The sequence below is a fragment of the Typopeltis vanoorti genome, chromosome 5, assembly GCF_054136105.1.
Source record: "Typopeltis vanoorti isolate ZY-2024b chromosome 5, IOZ_Tvanoo_1.0, whole genome shotgun sequence".
NCBI lineage: Eukaryota > Metazoa > Arthropoda > Arachnida > Uropygi > Thelyphonidae > Typopeltis > Typopeltis vanoorti.
This window is the reverse complement of record NC_143553.1, coordinates 13,508,019-13,525,663: the sequence shown is the minus strand read 5'-3', so window position 1 is coordinate 13,525,663 and position 17,645 is coordinate 13,508,019. Positions and strand designations below refer to the sequence as shown.

Genomic DNA, 17,645 nt, shown 5'->3' with positions numbered 1-17,645 from the left:
AATTAGAATGTGGATGCAATACAGTTATTTAATTCATAAATTAAATATTTGTTTGATATATATATATATATATATATATATATAATTTTTTTTTTTATTTAAGCAAATCAACTGTAGCTTACTATTGTCTGAAGCAGTGAGTACAGTGGTTTAGAATATATTATTTCTCTTTGGCCAACTAAGAAAAATAAAGGTAGGATATTACAGTACAAACAGGTCTTGCAAGTTACCATATGGAAACATTTGATATTTTAAGACATCACTTTCAGATATTAAACTTCATCTCCATTTCTTGTTCAGTTCATAAGAAAATACAAATATCTGTTTAACTGGGTAAGGGAGGGAGGAGGGGGGGATTTTATAACTTTCAAAATGTCTCTGTTCTTATCCTTTACATATTCTTCTGAATTAGAAAAACCTTTTTAACTTAGAATCTTGAATAAGTTTTGACCACATATTATATTATTATTATTATTTTCCTGACTCCTATGGAATCACAAGATTCATCTTGTGAGGTAACACTATTGAACGCAAAGTCTATCATATTACTCCTTAAAATCATCCACAGTGTGCACGTTCACCACCCTTTCAGGCATTGCATTCCATGCTCCTACTACTCTCCATGCAAAAAACTTATTTTTATCCTTTTACTGACTGCCTCCTTTTAAAACTTTGTGGGATGGCCTCTTGTCCTTGTTCCTTTCCCTCATTCTTCCATATGAAAAATCTCAGTGTTAATGCAAGCCCCTTCCCTATACCTTCTATTCATCAAACTCTACGGTCCAAATGTCCTCAGTCTCTCCTCATAATCAACGTTGCACAGTCCTGACATCATTTTTGTTATCTGTCTGCAATCTCTCTCTCTCTTCGAGGTTACTTCATCCGCTTCAAATCCCAGTGACCAGATCTGCGCACAGAAATCCAGATGTGATTTTATCAAAGCTTTATACAACAGAACCAGCACACTTTTATCTCTCCTCATCTCTTCCTCTCTCAGCAGTCTCCTTAACATTGCTGCAGTTCTCTGAAATGTCTTCACAGCCTTTGCAATATGTCCCTGGAACTTTAAATCTCTATCCACAATCACTCCAAGATCCCTTGCTTCCAGTATAACTTCACCAAGTGAGCATGAAGCATCCCTTCTGTGGATCCCAAATTTTAAAACCTTACATTTATTTGCATTACACTGACATCCCCATGTCTTTGCCCACCCTTCCAACTTATTCAGATCCTCATGATGAGCCAAAAGGTCAGCACTATTACTAATAACCTTCCCGAGTTTCACATCATCTACAAACAACTGAACATCTCCCTGTAGTCCTTGTAACAATATCATCGACATAAAGATTGAATAGCAATTGTCTGAGGATTGAACTCTGTGGAACTCCACTTGTAACCTTCCTACACCCTGATACTGCTCCCCAATATACAACTCTCTGAGTTGTATATTGGGGAGCAGTCAATCACCAATCCAATCCACTAACCTGATATCCAAACTCATATGGTGCAACTTAAAAATCAACTTGTCATGTGATACCCTGTCAAATGCCTTGGAAAAATACAAAAAAAAAAAAAAGACAATGTACCACTTACCCTTTTACCACTGCTCTTGTTACTCAGTTGTAAAAGGCAACCAGATTACTAAAACAAGAGCATCCTTTAACAAATCTGTGCCTGGCCTGCATAAATAATATCTGCCCAATTCTGTACATGAGTTCTTACAAATTTCTCCAAAAATCTTAAAAACTACATAATAATTACAAACAGTCCAATTATATGTAACATTTTAAACGAAACAAACAAATAAACATCATCAACTATTCTTGAATGACAATGAAATGAGATGAAACCATTCTAAAGATGTAACTTAAAAATCAAAGGGAACATGGAATAATTCTGGTGCTTTTGCTTATACATTATTACACAGAATGTTGTTAATTTCCTTAAAATCAATTTTAAGGAAATTAACAACATAAACTATATAATAATTAAATAATTATTACTTATTATTTCCAATATTTTGCCAAAGAATACACTTGTATTAACATGTGCACACAAGGACCATTTCAGTGACTGAAAATGAACAGTAGAAATGCAGCAAAGCCTATAGTCCTAAAATTGCACCACATATTGGCTTTGGTTGAGTGCTCTTGGCAATTGGGCTGATCGTCTGCAGATGAGAGAGGCAATTTTATGCAACCATATTTGTTTAGGTTAGGATAGTTTGTGAGTGCAGAAGTAGTTTTGAGGAAAATCATTTCAAATTTGCATTTGCTTCAGTGGAGTAAGATTACTTTTTGGATCCTGTGAAGTAACCAAGGCATGATCTGCTAAACCTTAGTAGCTGTAGTGGTGAAAACATGTACTCTTGGCGCTTTGATATTCTTATGTTGGCTGCCCTGCCAGTTTGGTCATAGTAGGAAAGGTTGAAACTGCAGAGGTACCTGGTAGACCAGCTGGTCTTTTGGAGAATAGATGAAGGATACTAACTTTTCGTGTGACTTGTAGTAGTCACAAGATTGTATTTTTTTAGGATCTTGGCCACCTTTTCAGTAGTTACCCCTAGATGTATGCTATAGTAATTGCTTTGCTGTAATCTATGTTTGGGAGGGTGTTACTGTTCTTTTATCTGGTGGAGGTTGGAAAAAAAGGTGTTGTGTATGTAGTTGAATTCAGTAGTGAGTGCAGCAAATCAATTTGCTCTGTGGACTAAGTTTTTATCATGCAGTATTGTTGGGTGTGGGGAGGGCGATGTGACTGTTGATGGATGTATTTACCTGTGTGTGTGTGTGAGAGAGGGAGAAATTTCTATAGATGATTAAAGTAAGGATCCTTCTGGTTGTCTTATAACTAGGGCATCTAGGAAAGGTAGATTGTTGTTACTTTCTATTTCTGTAGTGAATTGGATTCTTAGATATTGACCATACAAATGGGAAAAAAAGTGTTTAGGATGTTCAGTAGTTATATAGTATGGCCAATACCTGGTTTGGGGATTTTTTATTATTATTATTATTATTACGGGTATCTCCATGGAGTCAGTAGACTCATCGCGGGAGACCCAAACTAGCAAAACAATATCTGTCATATCTCTTCTTGAATTCATTTACAGATGAAGAGCTCACAACAAAGTCAGGCAATGAATTCCACTCATTCACCACCCTCCAGGCAAAAAACCTTGTTCACCTTTGTTAACCACACTCTTCTTTAATTTCCAGAGATGACCTCTTGTTCTTCCATCACTATCACACAGCTGAAACATTTCCCCTGCATCAATCCTATAAAAACCTTTTAGTAATTTGAATGTTTCTATCATATCCCCTCTTCTTCGCCTATCAACCAATCTCTGCAATCCACAAGCTCTCAATCTTTCAATGTAGGGAGCATTTTTTATATCACTCACCAACTTGGTCACTCTTCTCTGAACCCTCTCCACAGCCTCCTCATCTCCAAGGAATCCAGGTGACCAGACCTGAGCACAGTAATCCAAATGTGGAAGTATCAATGCTTTATAAAAGGGAATAATAACCTCTTTATCTCTGGATGTCAGTGTGTTCCTCAACAACCAAGTAATCCTATGTGCAATCTTGGACACCTTAGCAATGTGTCCTCTGAACTTCATCTCCTTATCTACCAATACCCCTAAGTCCCTAGCCTCATCAATCTCTTGGAGTACCTTTCCATCTATGTAGTACACAGCTGGTAATCTTTTAATCCCAAAATGCAAGACTTTACACTTTTCCACATTGAACTGACATCCATTTTCTTTTGCCCATTTTACCAGCTTATTTAAATCCTCCTGCAAACTTTCAACATCAGCTTGATTTTTTATTGCACTACACAACTTTGCATCATCAGCAAACAACTGAATATCTCCCTTTAAGCCGTTTCCTATATCATTTATATACAAATTAAACAACATTGGCCCAAGCACAGAGCCCTGAGGCACACCACTGGTCACCTGCCTCATTCTGGACTCGGCTCCTCCATACACCACCTTATGGTATCTCTCCCTGAGCCATTCTCTTATCCATATCACCAATTTAATATCCATTCCCATCTGCTCCAATTTGCGTAACAGTGTTCTATGGGGTATCCTGTCAAAAGCCTTAGCAAAATCCAGAAGTACCACTGTGTAGCCAGTTCCTTTGTCCAACTCTGATGTTATTCTATTATGGATAGTTAATAGATTGCTAAGGCAGGATCTACCTTTAACAAAACCATGTTGGCCTCTATAGAGTATCATATCCTGATCCACCCATTCTTGAATTTTGTCTTTAACCAACTTTTCCAATACTTTTACCACTACTCCTGAGATGGTGATTGGTCTGTAATTCAATACTGCAGTTTTAGAGCCACCCTTATGCAAAGGAACCACTTTGCCTAACTTCCACTCCCTAGGGACCATACCAGAGTTCAAACTTAAATTAAATATCCAGGTAAGAGGGGTTGACAATTCATTTGCACATTCACGCAACACCCGAGCTGATATTCCATCTAAACCTACCGCAGTGTTTGCATTTAAGTTCCGCAATATATTTAATACCTCTGATTCTTTAGCTTCAATTCTCACATTAGGTATTGCTATAGGTATAGAGATATCCTCACTTGGGTGATAGACTTTTGAGAAGTGATCACTCAGTAACTCGACTATTACATCTGATTTTGTCACCTCAATACCATCAGCACCCACTAAGGTTATCCTTCCGAAGTCATTCTTCCTCTTACTTGCCACATAGCGGAAGAACTCTTTGGGATTACCCTTGATCTCTTTGGCTAAGGTCTTCTCATAATCTGATTTAGCTTTTCTTACTATGCTGGTAACCTTCCTAGCTTGAGCCTTGTACTGCTCATGGGTGTCCTGATCGCCCTTCTCCTTGTAAGTTCTCCATAACATTTTCTTTTTTTGTAGTTCAAGCTTGATACTACTGCTCATCCATCTAATGCCTGCCTTGTTTGACCTCCTGACCATGGGGACACAATCTGATATTGCTTTCCTCAGATACCCGCTGATTTTATCCCAAGCACTGCTAACATCTTTCCCTTGCAATATGTTCTGCCATGGGATGGCTGCAAGCTCACTCCGAAGCTTGTTATAATTGCCTAACCTGTAGTTCCGTACATACCCCTTCTTAATAGAAAAATCCACAGATTTTGCAACCTCCCAAGTCAATACCACATGATCGCTTTCACCAACTGGAGGTAACGAGGTCACCTTACTTATGCATATAACCTCTGAACCAATAACCAGGTCCAACACTCTCACACCACGTGTCCCTTCAGTCATGTGCTGTTTCAAGTAATTATCTCGTAGCAGATGTATGAACTCCATTTCCTTTTTGCTACGTGATATTTCCTCCTTCCAATTGATATCACCATAATTAAAATCCCCCATAATAATCACTAAGCCTTCACTCATTGCACTAAGTTGCTGATGCATGAATTCAATATCTCCCCCTGTACTCCCTGGCCTATAGCAGCATCCAACTGTATATTTGGTTGCGTTGGTCACTATTTCGCACCAGACTGCCTCAAATGAACTCTCATTCACATGTCTATCATCATGATATACTACTTTCTTTGGCTGCAACACATCAGCTATCATCAACAGTACTCCTCCTCCTGTTCTATCTTCTCTATCCTCCCTGAAAATACTGTACCCATCACATTCAATTCCAGTGACCACATCTTCTGCTGACAGCCAAGTTTCACTAATGCCTACAACTTTTGGTGAGATTTCACTGACTAATGCCAAAAATTCTTCTCTCTTATTTCTAATGCTTCTAGCATTGGTATACAAAAATTGCAGATTCCCTCTAGATCTTGTACCGGCTTTAGAACTGATATATAAGTCACTAACTACCGTAGTCCTATGCCGATTTTTTTCCCCTCTCTTCTGCAATTTATTCTGCCTATAAGGATCAATAAATACACAATCAGTGCTAAAGTTTCTCTCTCTTACACTCAACCTTTTCAATATTAGTTTCCCTGCCCAATAACTTCAACCTGTTCAGAAAACAATAACTTCTTCAATCTCTTATGTCCTTCCATGTTAAGATGCAGTCCATCTCTAGCATACAACTGCCTTTTCCCTTCAAACACACTCCAAACATCAACAAACTCCAGACCTCTTTTTCTGCACATTCTTGCAATCATATCATTCATTATCATTGCTCGTCTACTTAACTCGTAATTGTCAAAACGAGGCAGCACACACACTATTCTCCCATTGACACTTTTCCTCTTCACAATATCTAATAATGTTCTTAAATCTTTTCCTACCCGATTTATACTACCTCTCAGGTCATTCGTACCCACCATAACTATCATCTTGTCTGTTTCATGCCCTCTCTTTATTGCTAAAGCCACTCTTTCTATTGTACCATCAGCCAAGCACTCCTCATGCATACCACTCTCCATACCCTTAATCATAGAATCACCATATATTTTACCACTATTAACTTCATTCAAGTTCACACTCATGGACTCATTCTCTACACTATTCAGCATGACTCTCCCAGCTTCATTACTCAACTCTCTATTACTTACTCCCCCACTCTCACTACATCTCATTTCTTCTTGGCCACTTGTGGTTTTATTATGTTGACTCCCAATCACTCCCATACTATTTATTACTGAATCATTCACCAAAGACTCACCCATATGTAATCCTGTTCTAGTTACTTCAGCTAAAGTAATCTCTATAGTCCTAATTTCTCTGTTTAACACATTAAACTCAGCTTTAACTTCCAGTATCTCCTTACCGATCACTTCCACTTCCTCATGAAGAAGATGAAGGTCATTTTTCATTTTCATAAACTCCCGCCGAAGTTCTTCCGCTACGGTCCCGATGTCAGCTTCCATTCCTAAACGCTCCAGCCTATCCCGACACTTCTCACATACGTCGACATTTTCTTTCTTTTCATTTTGCCAGACCGACCACAGATCCTTCACATTTTTCGGTGCATACATGTAGCAGTTTCCGCAACGCATCCATTGCGAAAAATCTAACGCTGAGCCAGCCTTTCGTGTAGTAGTAGAAGTCCTGCGCGCCGCTGACATACGTTTCTTGTTGGACGCCATCTTTACACGTTGATATAGTGAAACAAACGGCAGTGAAAACACAATATATACAACACAGTTCTAAACAATAATACCACTGAAGGACACTTGTTTCTAACCGATGCACAATTTTAGCACAATTTGTGACAAAAAGCCACACTATATTTAACTTTAAAAACACGTTTTCTAGACTAGCTTAACTCGACCGCCACATTTACCAGGGATAGGCAAAGTTTAAGGCATTCTTTTTAAACTTCTCCAAAAAGAAGCTTTTTTGGGGAAGGGGATGATAAAGAGGAAAGTTCATGGTTGTACCTACTATTTGTTTGTAGAATTTTCCCTTGGCAAGTAAAATAGCCTGAGTTCATAGTAAACTGAAGCAGAGCTGAGATTATTATTATTATTATTATTATTCAGGCCTCCATGGAGTCAAAAGACTCATCGTGGGAGGTCCTTCCTAAGAACATAAAGTCTGTCAAGACTCATCGAAGGCAGGTCCCCCCTAAGAAACACAAAGTCTATCATACAACTCCTTAAACCCTGATCGTTCTCGCTCTCACCACTCCATCAGGCAATGCATTCCACGGTTCAACCACCCTCCATGCAAAGAAACCACTCCTCACCCTCTTGCTCACAGTTTCCTTTCATAAGATATGGGGAGAAACTTCTGCTTGGATTAGATCAGAGGTGTTTTTAAGTGAAAGATCTTCACAAATAAAGGTTTCTGAAAATGCATAGACAAAATGTACCACTACCCCAGTTGCAGGAGACATAGACTCACCCACCTACAAATTAGCCAAACATTTAGACAAAGTGCTGTCTTGTATTACTGGTAACACCTCTTCACATATAAAAAAACTCGGCCCACTTTAAGTCCAGTATACGAGACCTCACCCTCCTTAGCACTAACTTAATGGTCAGTTTTGACATACCCTCCCTATTTATGAATGTTCCATTTAAAGATACCTTTGATTTGCTCCAAACAGAATTTCCTCCTGATATCTCAGCTCTGTTTCAGTTCCCTAAGAACTCAGACTATTTTGTTTAGCAAGGAAAATTCTACAAACAAATAGAGGGTACTGCCATAGGCTCTCCTCTTTCTCCTCCTCCCCAACAAACTTTTTTTATAGAGATGTTTAAAAAAAATGCCTTGAACTCCCCCCCTCAAAAAAACCTGCTATTGGCTACACTATGTACACAATGTGTTCGCAATTTGGCCACATGGCCTGAACATCCTAAACATTTTTCTTTCCCATTTGTATGGTCAACATCTAAGAATCCAATTCAGTATGGAAAGAGAAAATAACAACAATCTACCCTTTCTAGATAACCTAGTTATAAGACAACCAGATGGATACTTGGCCTTCATCATCTACAGAAATTCCTCCCTCTTACACATACAGGTAAATACATCCACCAACACCACAATATGGCATGATAAAAACTAGCCCACAAGCTAGTTTTTATCATGCTAAATTGATTTGCTCTAATAATGCTGTACTCATACCGAACCCAGCCACATACAAAACACCTTTCAAGCTAATGGCCATCCCCACACCAGATAAAAAGAATACCAACATCCTGTATTCCCTTCCATACTTCAAAAAGAGATTATAGCAAATCCATCACTATTCCATATATCTGGGGGACATCTGAAAAGGTTGCCATGATCATAAAAACTACAATCCGTGACCACTTACAAACTATTCTAATGTTAGCATCCCTTATCTGCTCTACTAAACACTAGCTGCAACTTCTGGACATACCTGGGGATTTACCAGGTACCCTACAGCTGCAGCCTTTCCTGCTATGACCAAACTAGAGGGACACTGAACATTAGGATATCAGAGCATGAAGACTACATCCATTTCTATCCCATCACTAGGGATGCTCAGATTTAGCAAATTATGTCCTCAATACCTGCCACAGGACCTGATTTAAAAAAAAAAAAAAAAAAAAAAGCTACCTTACTCCACTAGAGCAAATTTAAATTTGATCTAGTGGAGTAAGAGTGAGAGGTGTTTAGAAGAGTAAGTAGTGGAGTGAGAGGCTTTTCTCAAATTTACTTCTATCCTAACAAACTATCTTAACCTGAACAAATATGAGTGCACTACCTTATTGAGTTCTAGAGTACTGAACATTTGACTTATTCTCATGTATTGCTAAACTTCCTGTCTTCTCTATCTCTATAGGAATAAAAATTAACTTTCTCTGGAGGATATTTGTCCTAATTAATGATCACTTAACAACTCAACTATGTAATATGCATTAGTCACTTAACTTATCTCCATTTAACAAGATCATTTGTCCATAATACTAGAAAGTATTGTGGATAACTAACCACAATACTAGTCTCTTTGTATTCCAATCTTATTTTCATTACTATACATTCACTTTCTTGGCTTGAGTCATATTCCTAATACATTACTCTCTACCTTCTTTCTATATATATACTTTTTCTTAGCCTTTTTTTCATCTCTAGTTGCTGTTTGATTCCATTAAGCAATTCACTTTATGCCAATCATGTTATGCTTTTCACTTGAGGTAAACAATTTTGCCATTGCTTCTGATAAATATTTCTTAACTGGTTCCCATCCATGGCTGATCTCGTTTTCTCTCTTCCCTTTAGAGTCTTTCATGATTTCAAAGAGTATTACAATCACCTGCCATGTAATTCTACATAAACTACTACCTTGCTGATACTTCCATATATCAATATATACTACAAAGTCAAGACTACATGGTCACTCTAACTGACCAGAGTCTGGGATAACATGTCAGTTACAATCAGATCATCTAATGCTATGGCCAATCAAAAACTCATGATTTGTGCATTCAATCTATAACAACAACAAAAAAAAAATATTTTGCCTAAGACATGAATGAATGAAGATGATATCGTAATGGAAATAGAAATGGAAGGATACAGTCTTTTTCACAAGGATAGAAAGGGCAAGAAGGGAGGGGGGAATGCTGCTGATGATAGCAGGGGAATTGAGTACACATAAGGTAGACATGAAAGTGAGAAATAGTAGCAATGGTTACGAGGCAGTTTGGTGTAACTTGGAGGTTGAGAGGAAAATTTAGTTGGATGTTGTTGGCCTGGGAATGTGTAGGGTGATGATGAAGAAATCTACAAACAACTTGAATTAGTGAACAAAGGAAGGGTAATTATTATGGTTGATTTTAATTATGGCAGTATAGACTGGAATGAAGAGATAGAATTTGGAAATAAGGAAAATGAATTTCTCGAGTTCTTGAGAGATAACTATCTCAGGCAGCACATAAAGCAGGACATGCAAGGATTGAGAGTTCTAGATCTGATCATTTCATTGGAGGATGTAATGGCGAAATGGGTTTCACCCTTTCCTCCAGTTGTGAAAGTGATCATGAAGTACTCACCTATAGTTGTGAAAGTGATGATGAAGTACTCACCTGTATGAAGTACTCACCAGCTACTATATATATGTGTACTTCATGATCACTCAAGTGATCATGAAATACACATATATATAGTAGCTAGTCATATGCAGACATTTGTGAGGAAAGGATATATGTGGAATTTTAAGGCTGGTGATTATAACAAGCTTAGGAGGCATCTTCAATCTATAACATGGAACAAGGAGTTGAGCAGTAAGGAAATAAATGCTGCATGTAAACTGACAAAGAAATACATAACAGCATCAATATGTGAATGTATCCTGAAGGCCAAAAGGCTGAATAAGATAGGTGTAAAATGGATAAATGTGGATCTTAAGCATGAAATCTGGAAAAAGAAAGTGCTTTGGAAAGGGCCAGTACTGTTTAACTTGTATGTTAATGATATTGGCGAAGATCTGGACAGAGATATTCAGTTGTTTGTAGATGATGCACAGTTTGGATGAACCATGAAGAGTAGTGAAAATGTTGTGGCCTTACAAGAAGACTTGAATAAATTGAGTGATTGGGCATGAAAATGTGGATATGAATTCAATGTTGCAAAATGTAAGGTTTTAAAATTTGAGAAAAAAAAGATGGGATGTAGAATTTATGTTTAGTGGGGATGTATTGTCGGAGGTGGAGTAAATAAGAGATCTTGGGGTGATAGTGGATAAGGATCTGAAAATTAGGGGACACGTTGCCAAAATTGTGGCAATGTGTCTCCTATACGGCCAGAAGGGATAAAAAGGGAAGGAGTAGAGTGCTATTGATGATAGAGAAAGAGTTATGTTCATAGAAAGTAGAGATGCAAGATGGAAATAGTGCCAGTGGTTTTGAGGCAGTATGGTGTGAGATAGAGGTGAATGGAATGAAATACTTGGTTGGATGTTGTTATAGACCAGGTAATGTGGACAGTAGTGATAATAAAATGTACAATCAAATTAGCCAAGCAAATGTGAAAAGAGTGATCATTATGGGCGAATTTAATTATGGCAATATAGACTGGAATGATGAGATAGCAACTGGAAGTAAAAAATGAGTTTATCGAGATTTTGAGGTATAACTACCTCAGACAGTATGTAACAGAGGTCATGAGAGGATTGAGGGTCTTTGATTTGGTCATCTCATCAGAGGATGTAATTATAAATATGAGTCAAATCACCCACCAATTACTGAGAGTGACCATGAAGTGATTACTGGATGGTTGCCAGCAGTGTGAGGACCTCTGTGAGAAAAAAAGGTATATGTGGAACTACAAGGGGGGGGGGGTGATTGTGAAGAGCTCAGGAAAATGCTTGCAGGAGCATGGAATAAGGAATTAGCTACAAAAGAGATCAATGCAGCTTGGGGGATTTTCAAAAACTATCTAGTAGATGAAATGTCTAAATGTATTCCAAACGTGAGAAGGTTAAATGGATGAATAAAGAGATTAAGGAAGCAGTCACCGATACAGAGAAAAAGGGCATTATGGAGGTAGCATAAGAGAAGAGAAAATAACCAATTCCGTGAGGATTACAAAGACCAAGCAAGATAGGTGACTTGTTGGTGAGGGTAGCTAAAGTGAGGTAAGAATAGTAGTTAGCTAATGAAGCCAAAAAGAATCCTAAGGAGTTCTTTCAATATGTAGCCAGCAAAAGGAAGAATGATTATGGAAGGATGACATTGATTGGAGAAAATAATATAAAGACAGCTGTTGCAGAAGGTGTGGTGGAGATACTTAATGAGAAGTTCATAAAGGTCTTTCAATCTTGTGAATGTGACTCACATGGAAAGATTGAGAGCAGTTGATGATGAGGAAGATAGACTGACTGTAAGTGAGCAAGAGGTGGATGGGGAGTTGAGCAAACTTCATGTTAATAAGGCTGTGGGACTTGATAATATACCATGTATTCTGAAGGAATGTGCCATGGAGTTGAACGCTGGCCTTGACATATTTTTTTAATACGAGTCTTGCACTCAGTCAAGTTCCTAAGGATTGAAGGAGGGCAAGATTGTGCCACTTCATAAAGGGAGGGTGATAGAACTCAAGCATCAAACTATAGGCCTATCTGTGTGTCAGGTGTTGTAGTTAAGTTGTTGTAGAAACTTATGAGGATTAGGATCCAGAATTGGGTTAACAACAATGGTATTATCTTTGATGAACAACATGGAATTCTAAAGGGAGGTCATGTTTTAGTTATCTACTTACTTATTACAACAAGGTGACTACTTCCTTGGACAGAGGAGATTACACAATAATATAGTTAGATTTCACAAAGGCTTTTGATAGATTACCACATGATAAGTTGATAGTCAAACTAGAGCGGATAGGGTTGGATATTAGATTAGTGTACTAGATTGGAGACTGGCTATCTGGTCACTAGTGGTATGCCTCAGGGGTCTGTTTTAGGGTCATTACTGTTTATGTTTTACTGTTTAATGATATTGGTTAAGTTTTGGATGGAGATATTCGGTTTTTTGCAGATGATGGAAAGTTGGGATGAACCATGAAGAGTAGAGAATATGTTGTGGCCTTATAAGAAGACTTGAATAAATTGAGTGATTGGGCATGGGACTGGGGATGTGAGTTCAATGTTGCAAAATGTAAGGTTTTAAAATATGGAAACCAAAGATGAAAAGCAGAGTTTATGCTTGGTAGGATATATTTTCGGAATTGGAGGAAATAAGTGATCTGGGGGTGATAGTGGATAAGGATCTGAAATTTAGGTGACACATTGCCAAAATTGTGAAGACAACACAAAGGCTTCTGGGAATGATGCGAAGGACACTGACTTGTAGAAGTAGAGAGATTCTTGTTCCATTGTATAAGGCTTTGATTAAGCCACACATGGACTATTGTGTCTAGATTTGGTCACCTGGTTTTCGAAGAGATGGTGGAAGGTGTCCAGAGGTGACTGACTGAGGTAGTTTTTGACCTCAGGAATGTCGAATATTAGGAAAGATTGAGAATATTAAATTTACAGAGTCTAGTGGATAGGAAGAAGAGGGAAGCTATGATAGAGACCTACAAGTTAGTAAAGGATTGTTATAGGATCAGTGTTGGAAACAGGGGAGATTAGGGGAAAACCATAGGTAATCCCTGAAAACTTTATAAAGAAGGTGCGAGCAGGGGAGTGAGAAGCAGAGTTTTTTTGTATGCAGAGTTGTGAATGATTGGAATGCCTTGCCTGAGAGTGTGGTGTCTGCAGAGAATTTGAGTGTGTTTAAGGCATGGTATGATGAGCTCTGTGTATGATAAAAGGGCCTCCTAGATCAATCAAAGACTCATCTATACGTAATAATAATGAGTCTTTGACTCCATGGTGTATTGCGGTAATAATAATTATAATAATAAAGAACAAGCCAGTAGAGTGACTCAGTTAATAAGTAAATCAAAAGTAGAGTATGAGAAGAAATTGGCAAATCAGACAATGATAAACCCTAGAGAGTTTTTCAGATATGTGGCAGGTGGAAGAAGAATGATCATGTTAAGATGAAGTTAATGGATGAAAGTGGTAGAATAGTAACTGCTGCAGAGGACATTGTTGATGAATTCAGTGATCAGCTTATAAGGGTGTTTTATCCAGATCAGAGCGGAATCATGGTTTTGATTCCACCCTGATCAGGATGGAATCATGAAGAGCTGAAGTGTAGAGGACATGGGAGAGGATGATCAGGAGATATCTGTGGAAATAAATAAACTTGATTTCAATAAGGCGATAGGATATGATGACATATCACCATGCATCTTAAGGGAATACTCCAGGGTATTGGCAGTAGTATTGGCATGCCTGTTTAATAAAAGTCTTGGAACAGCACAATTTTGAAATGAGAGTAAAATTGCTCCACTGCATAAAGGTGGTGATAAGGTTGTAGCTTCAAATTATAGGCCAGTCTGTATATCTGGAGTTGTGTTGAAGGTACTGGAGAGATTGGTGAGAGGTTTGATAATAGCAATATTCTCTGTGGTTATCAGTATTGGTTTGTTAAGGGGAGATCATGTTTCACTAACTTACTTATGTACTATAACAAGGTAACAAATACCTTGGACAGGGGAGATGCATATACAGTGGTGTACTTAGATTTTGCAGAGGCTTTTGATAGACTGCTACACGACAAGCTCTTAAATAAATTGCAACAGATGGAATAGATATCAGACATCTCAGTTAGATCAGTGACTGGCTGTCGGATAGATATCAGAAAGTTGTATATGGGGGTGTAGTATCCTGAAAGAGAAATGTCACTAGTGGTGTGTCGTAGGGGTCGGTTTTGGGGCGATTGTTGTTCAATTTCTATGTTAATGATATTGGGATGGGTTTAATTAGTGATATGTAGCAGTTTGCAGCTGATTCAAAACTGGGGAGAATGATGCAGAGTCAAGCGGATGTTATGGCCTTACAAGAGGACTTGAATAGATTGCATGAATGGGAAGGTAAGTGGAACTATCAGTTCAATGTTGCAAAGTGTAAGGTTTTGAGATTTGGTAAGCAACGATGGGATACAAGGCATACACTTGGTGCAGAAAACTTTAAAGGAAGTAGAGGAGATGAGAGATCTAGGAGTAATGATGGACAGGGACCTGAAATTCTGGGACCACATTGCAAAAATTGTGAAGACATCACATCAGATGATGGCAGTGATGCAGAGGATTCTGACATGCAGAAATAGAGAAATTATTATTGTATAAGGCCTTGATCAGGCCTCAAATGGATTATTGTGCACATAATTGGTCGCCATGTTTTCATGGTGACGACGATATGTTGGAAAGGGTCCAAAGAAAATTCACAAAGGTGGTCAGTAGTCTTTGGAATGTGGAGGAAGAGGGTGAGATATGATTGAGACATATAAGCTAGTCAGGGGTTGTTATCAGGTTGACATGGAAGAGATTTTTCATAGAATGGGAAAGGGGGGTAGAACAAGTGACCATCACTGTAAACTGTATAAGGAGAGTGTGAGCAGAGGAGTTAGAAGGAGGTTATTTGCATGGAGAGTGGTTGGTGAGTGGAATGCATTGCTTGAGTGTGTTGTGAATGTAGACATGTTGAATCAGTTAAAGGCATGGTTGGATGAGTATTGTGTGCAATAGTGTGCACCTCCCACAGTGAGTCTCCAACTCCATGGAGGTCAGATGTTAATAATAATAATAATAAGACATTTGTCCCTCAAGAATTAAAAAAATTCAGTCTCCTTATTTCTGAATACTGTTTCCTCTGCTGTTATATTGAAATAGTTAAAAAATTTCATAGTACTCATTAAACTAAATGTAGCAAAATAACTAAAACAATATAAATTTGGCAGAGGAAACAGCATGCAGTGATAAGGGAACTGGATTTCTGGAATTCTTTAGAACAAATTGCTTAGGCAGCATGTGAAGGAACACTATGATCAAAGTTTTTGATTTGACGCATGCATCAAAAGATCTGCTGATTGTACTGTGCTGGTCTCTAAGCCATAACTTTTAAGAGCCCCCCCCCCCCCTCCTCTCTTCTCTACTGAGTAAATTTTATGTTTAATAGCTTTTTGGAGTCTGTTGTAATGATATGAGCCCCTAAGTTGTAGCTTGTCTAGCTTATACATAAACCTTGCTACATATCATCCTTGCCCCAGTTGGATGAATAGAAAAGTGGAAGTATAAAAGAAAATGGGATTTGGGTGGAATGATAAGACATGTGATTATAATAGTCTTATAAAGCTTGGAACAGTTATATTGATAGAAAACTTTGAATGGGGAGAGAGATTAGTAAAGTGCACATGATCTAGTTAAGAAATATTTATCAACAACAACAATGTCAAACTGTACATCTCAAATGAAAATATTACACAATTTGATGTTTCCGTCAAATCATGTAGCATTTTCATTAGTCATTAAATGACTAATGAAATCAAACAGCAACTGTAGATGAAAAAAGGCTCTGGGAAAAAGTATAAAAGCATAATGTAAAGTAGAAAAATCAAGTCAGGGAACTGACTTGATTTTTTGACTTCACTTGAGAAGTTAGCACTGTGATGCAAGAAATATTCAAAGGAATTTTTTTGTTAGACTGTATAACCAGTAGGAGAAATTATTGTGCTAAATCCATCTAACAAATTGATTCATTAGATGGAGATAAGGTTGACTGAGAAATGCAGATGACATAGCGGAATTGTTTAATAATCACGTTATTGTCATCCTCAAAAAAATTAGGTTTGCATTGGATGTGAGGTGGGAGCGAGCAAAAGAGTTAATAGTATTAATTGGTACAAATGATTAGAGAGAGGACAAAGAGCGTGTCAGAATGGATACCAGGAGGCTGCTTGGAAGGATAAAAAATAATAGTGTAACAGGAATGGTAGTCAGTGTGTTGCCTAGGTATGGCTGTGGTGAAATGAGGCAGAGAGCAAGGATTATGAATGATATGCTGGCTGAAATATGTGAGGAGATGGGAGTACAGTTTGTTAATGTGTGGAATGAGTTTGAGGGACGAAGTGAGCTGTATGGGAGCGATGGACTGCATCTGAGTGGTTATGGTGTGAGTCGCTTAGAGAGACTGCTGCTGGAAGGTAGAGAAGTGAATAGAGAGAATGAATCAGATTGAGAGGGGAGTGATGTGGAAGAGCAGTAGAGGAAGACAGGAGAGACTAAAGAAGTGGATGTGAATGGGGAAGTGAGTGGTATGAGTATAGAAAATGAGAGAATGGGTGTGCAACAGGAGCAGGGAAACGGGGAGGCTCAGGGGTAGACAGCGTGAGAAAGGTGGATGCTCCAAGAGGAGGTGAGCATGTGTAGGCAGGAAAGGAATGGGATGACCAGGGATCAATAGAAAACAGTTGGAATTGAAAAGGGTTCTAAAATGAAGAAGCAGAAAGGGAAATGGCCCCAGTCTAGCATGGAGATCATCACATCGAGTGAGTGGTATCAGTGGAACTAGCTGTAGATCCAGAAATGAGCTGTTGTGTTTGTATACCAATGCTAGAAGTATAAGAAACAAGGCAGATGAAATGGTTGCAATAATTGCATCTGTTCACCCAAAGATTGTCGGAATAAGTGCGACAAGGTTGGAAGAGGATGACATCCTGACAGGAATAGAGATGGAAAGGTATGATGTGTTTCGTGAGGATAGAAGGGGTAAAAAGGGAGGGGGAGTGCTATTGATGATAGAGAAAGAGTTATGTCCATACAAAGTAGAGATGCAAGATGGAAATAGTGC

General features: G+C 38.3%; 1 protein-coding gene across 1 annotated transcript in view; it reads left to right on the top strand.

Moving 5' to 3' along the window:
• The window catches only part of LOC150106232 (voltage-dependent calcium channel subunit alpha-2/delta-3-like), a 2,133,114-nt gene that overhangs the window by 2,057,063 nt on the left and 58,406 nt on the right, over positions 1-17,645 (top strand). The window contains exon 38 of the mRNA XM_090393048.1: positions 104-193. Within this exon, the coding sequence (XP_090249174.1) occupies positions 104-154 (51 nt within the window). The 3' untranslated portion in view covers positions 155-193. The remainder of the gene's footprint in view (positions 1-103; positions 194-17,645) is intronic.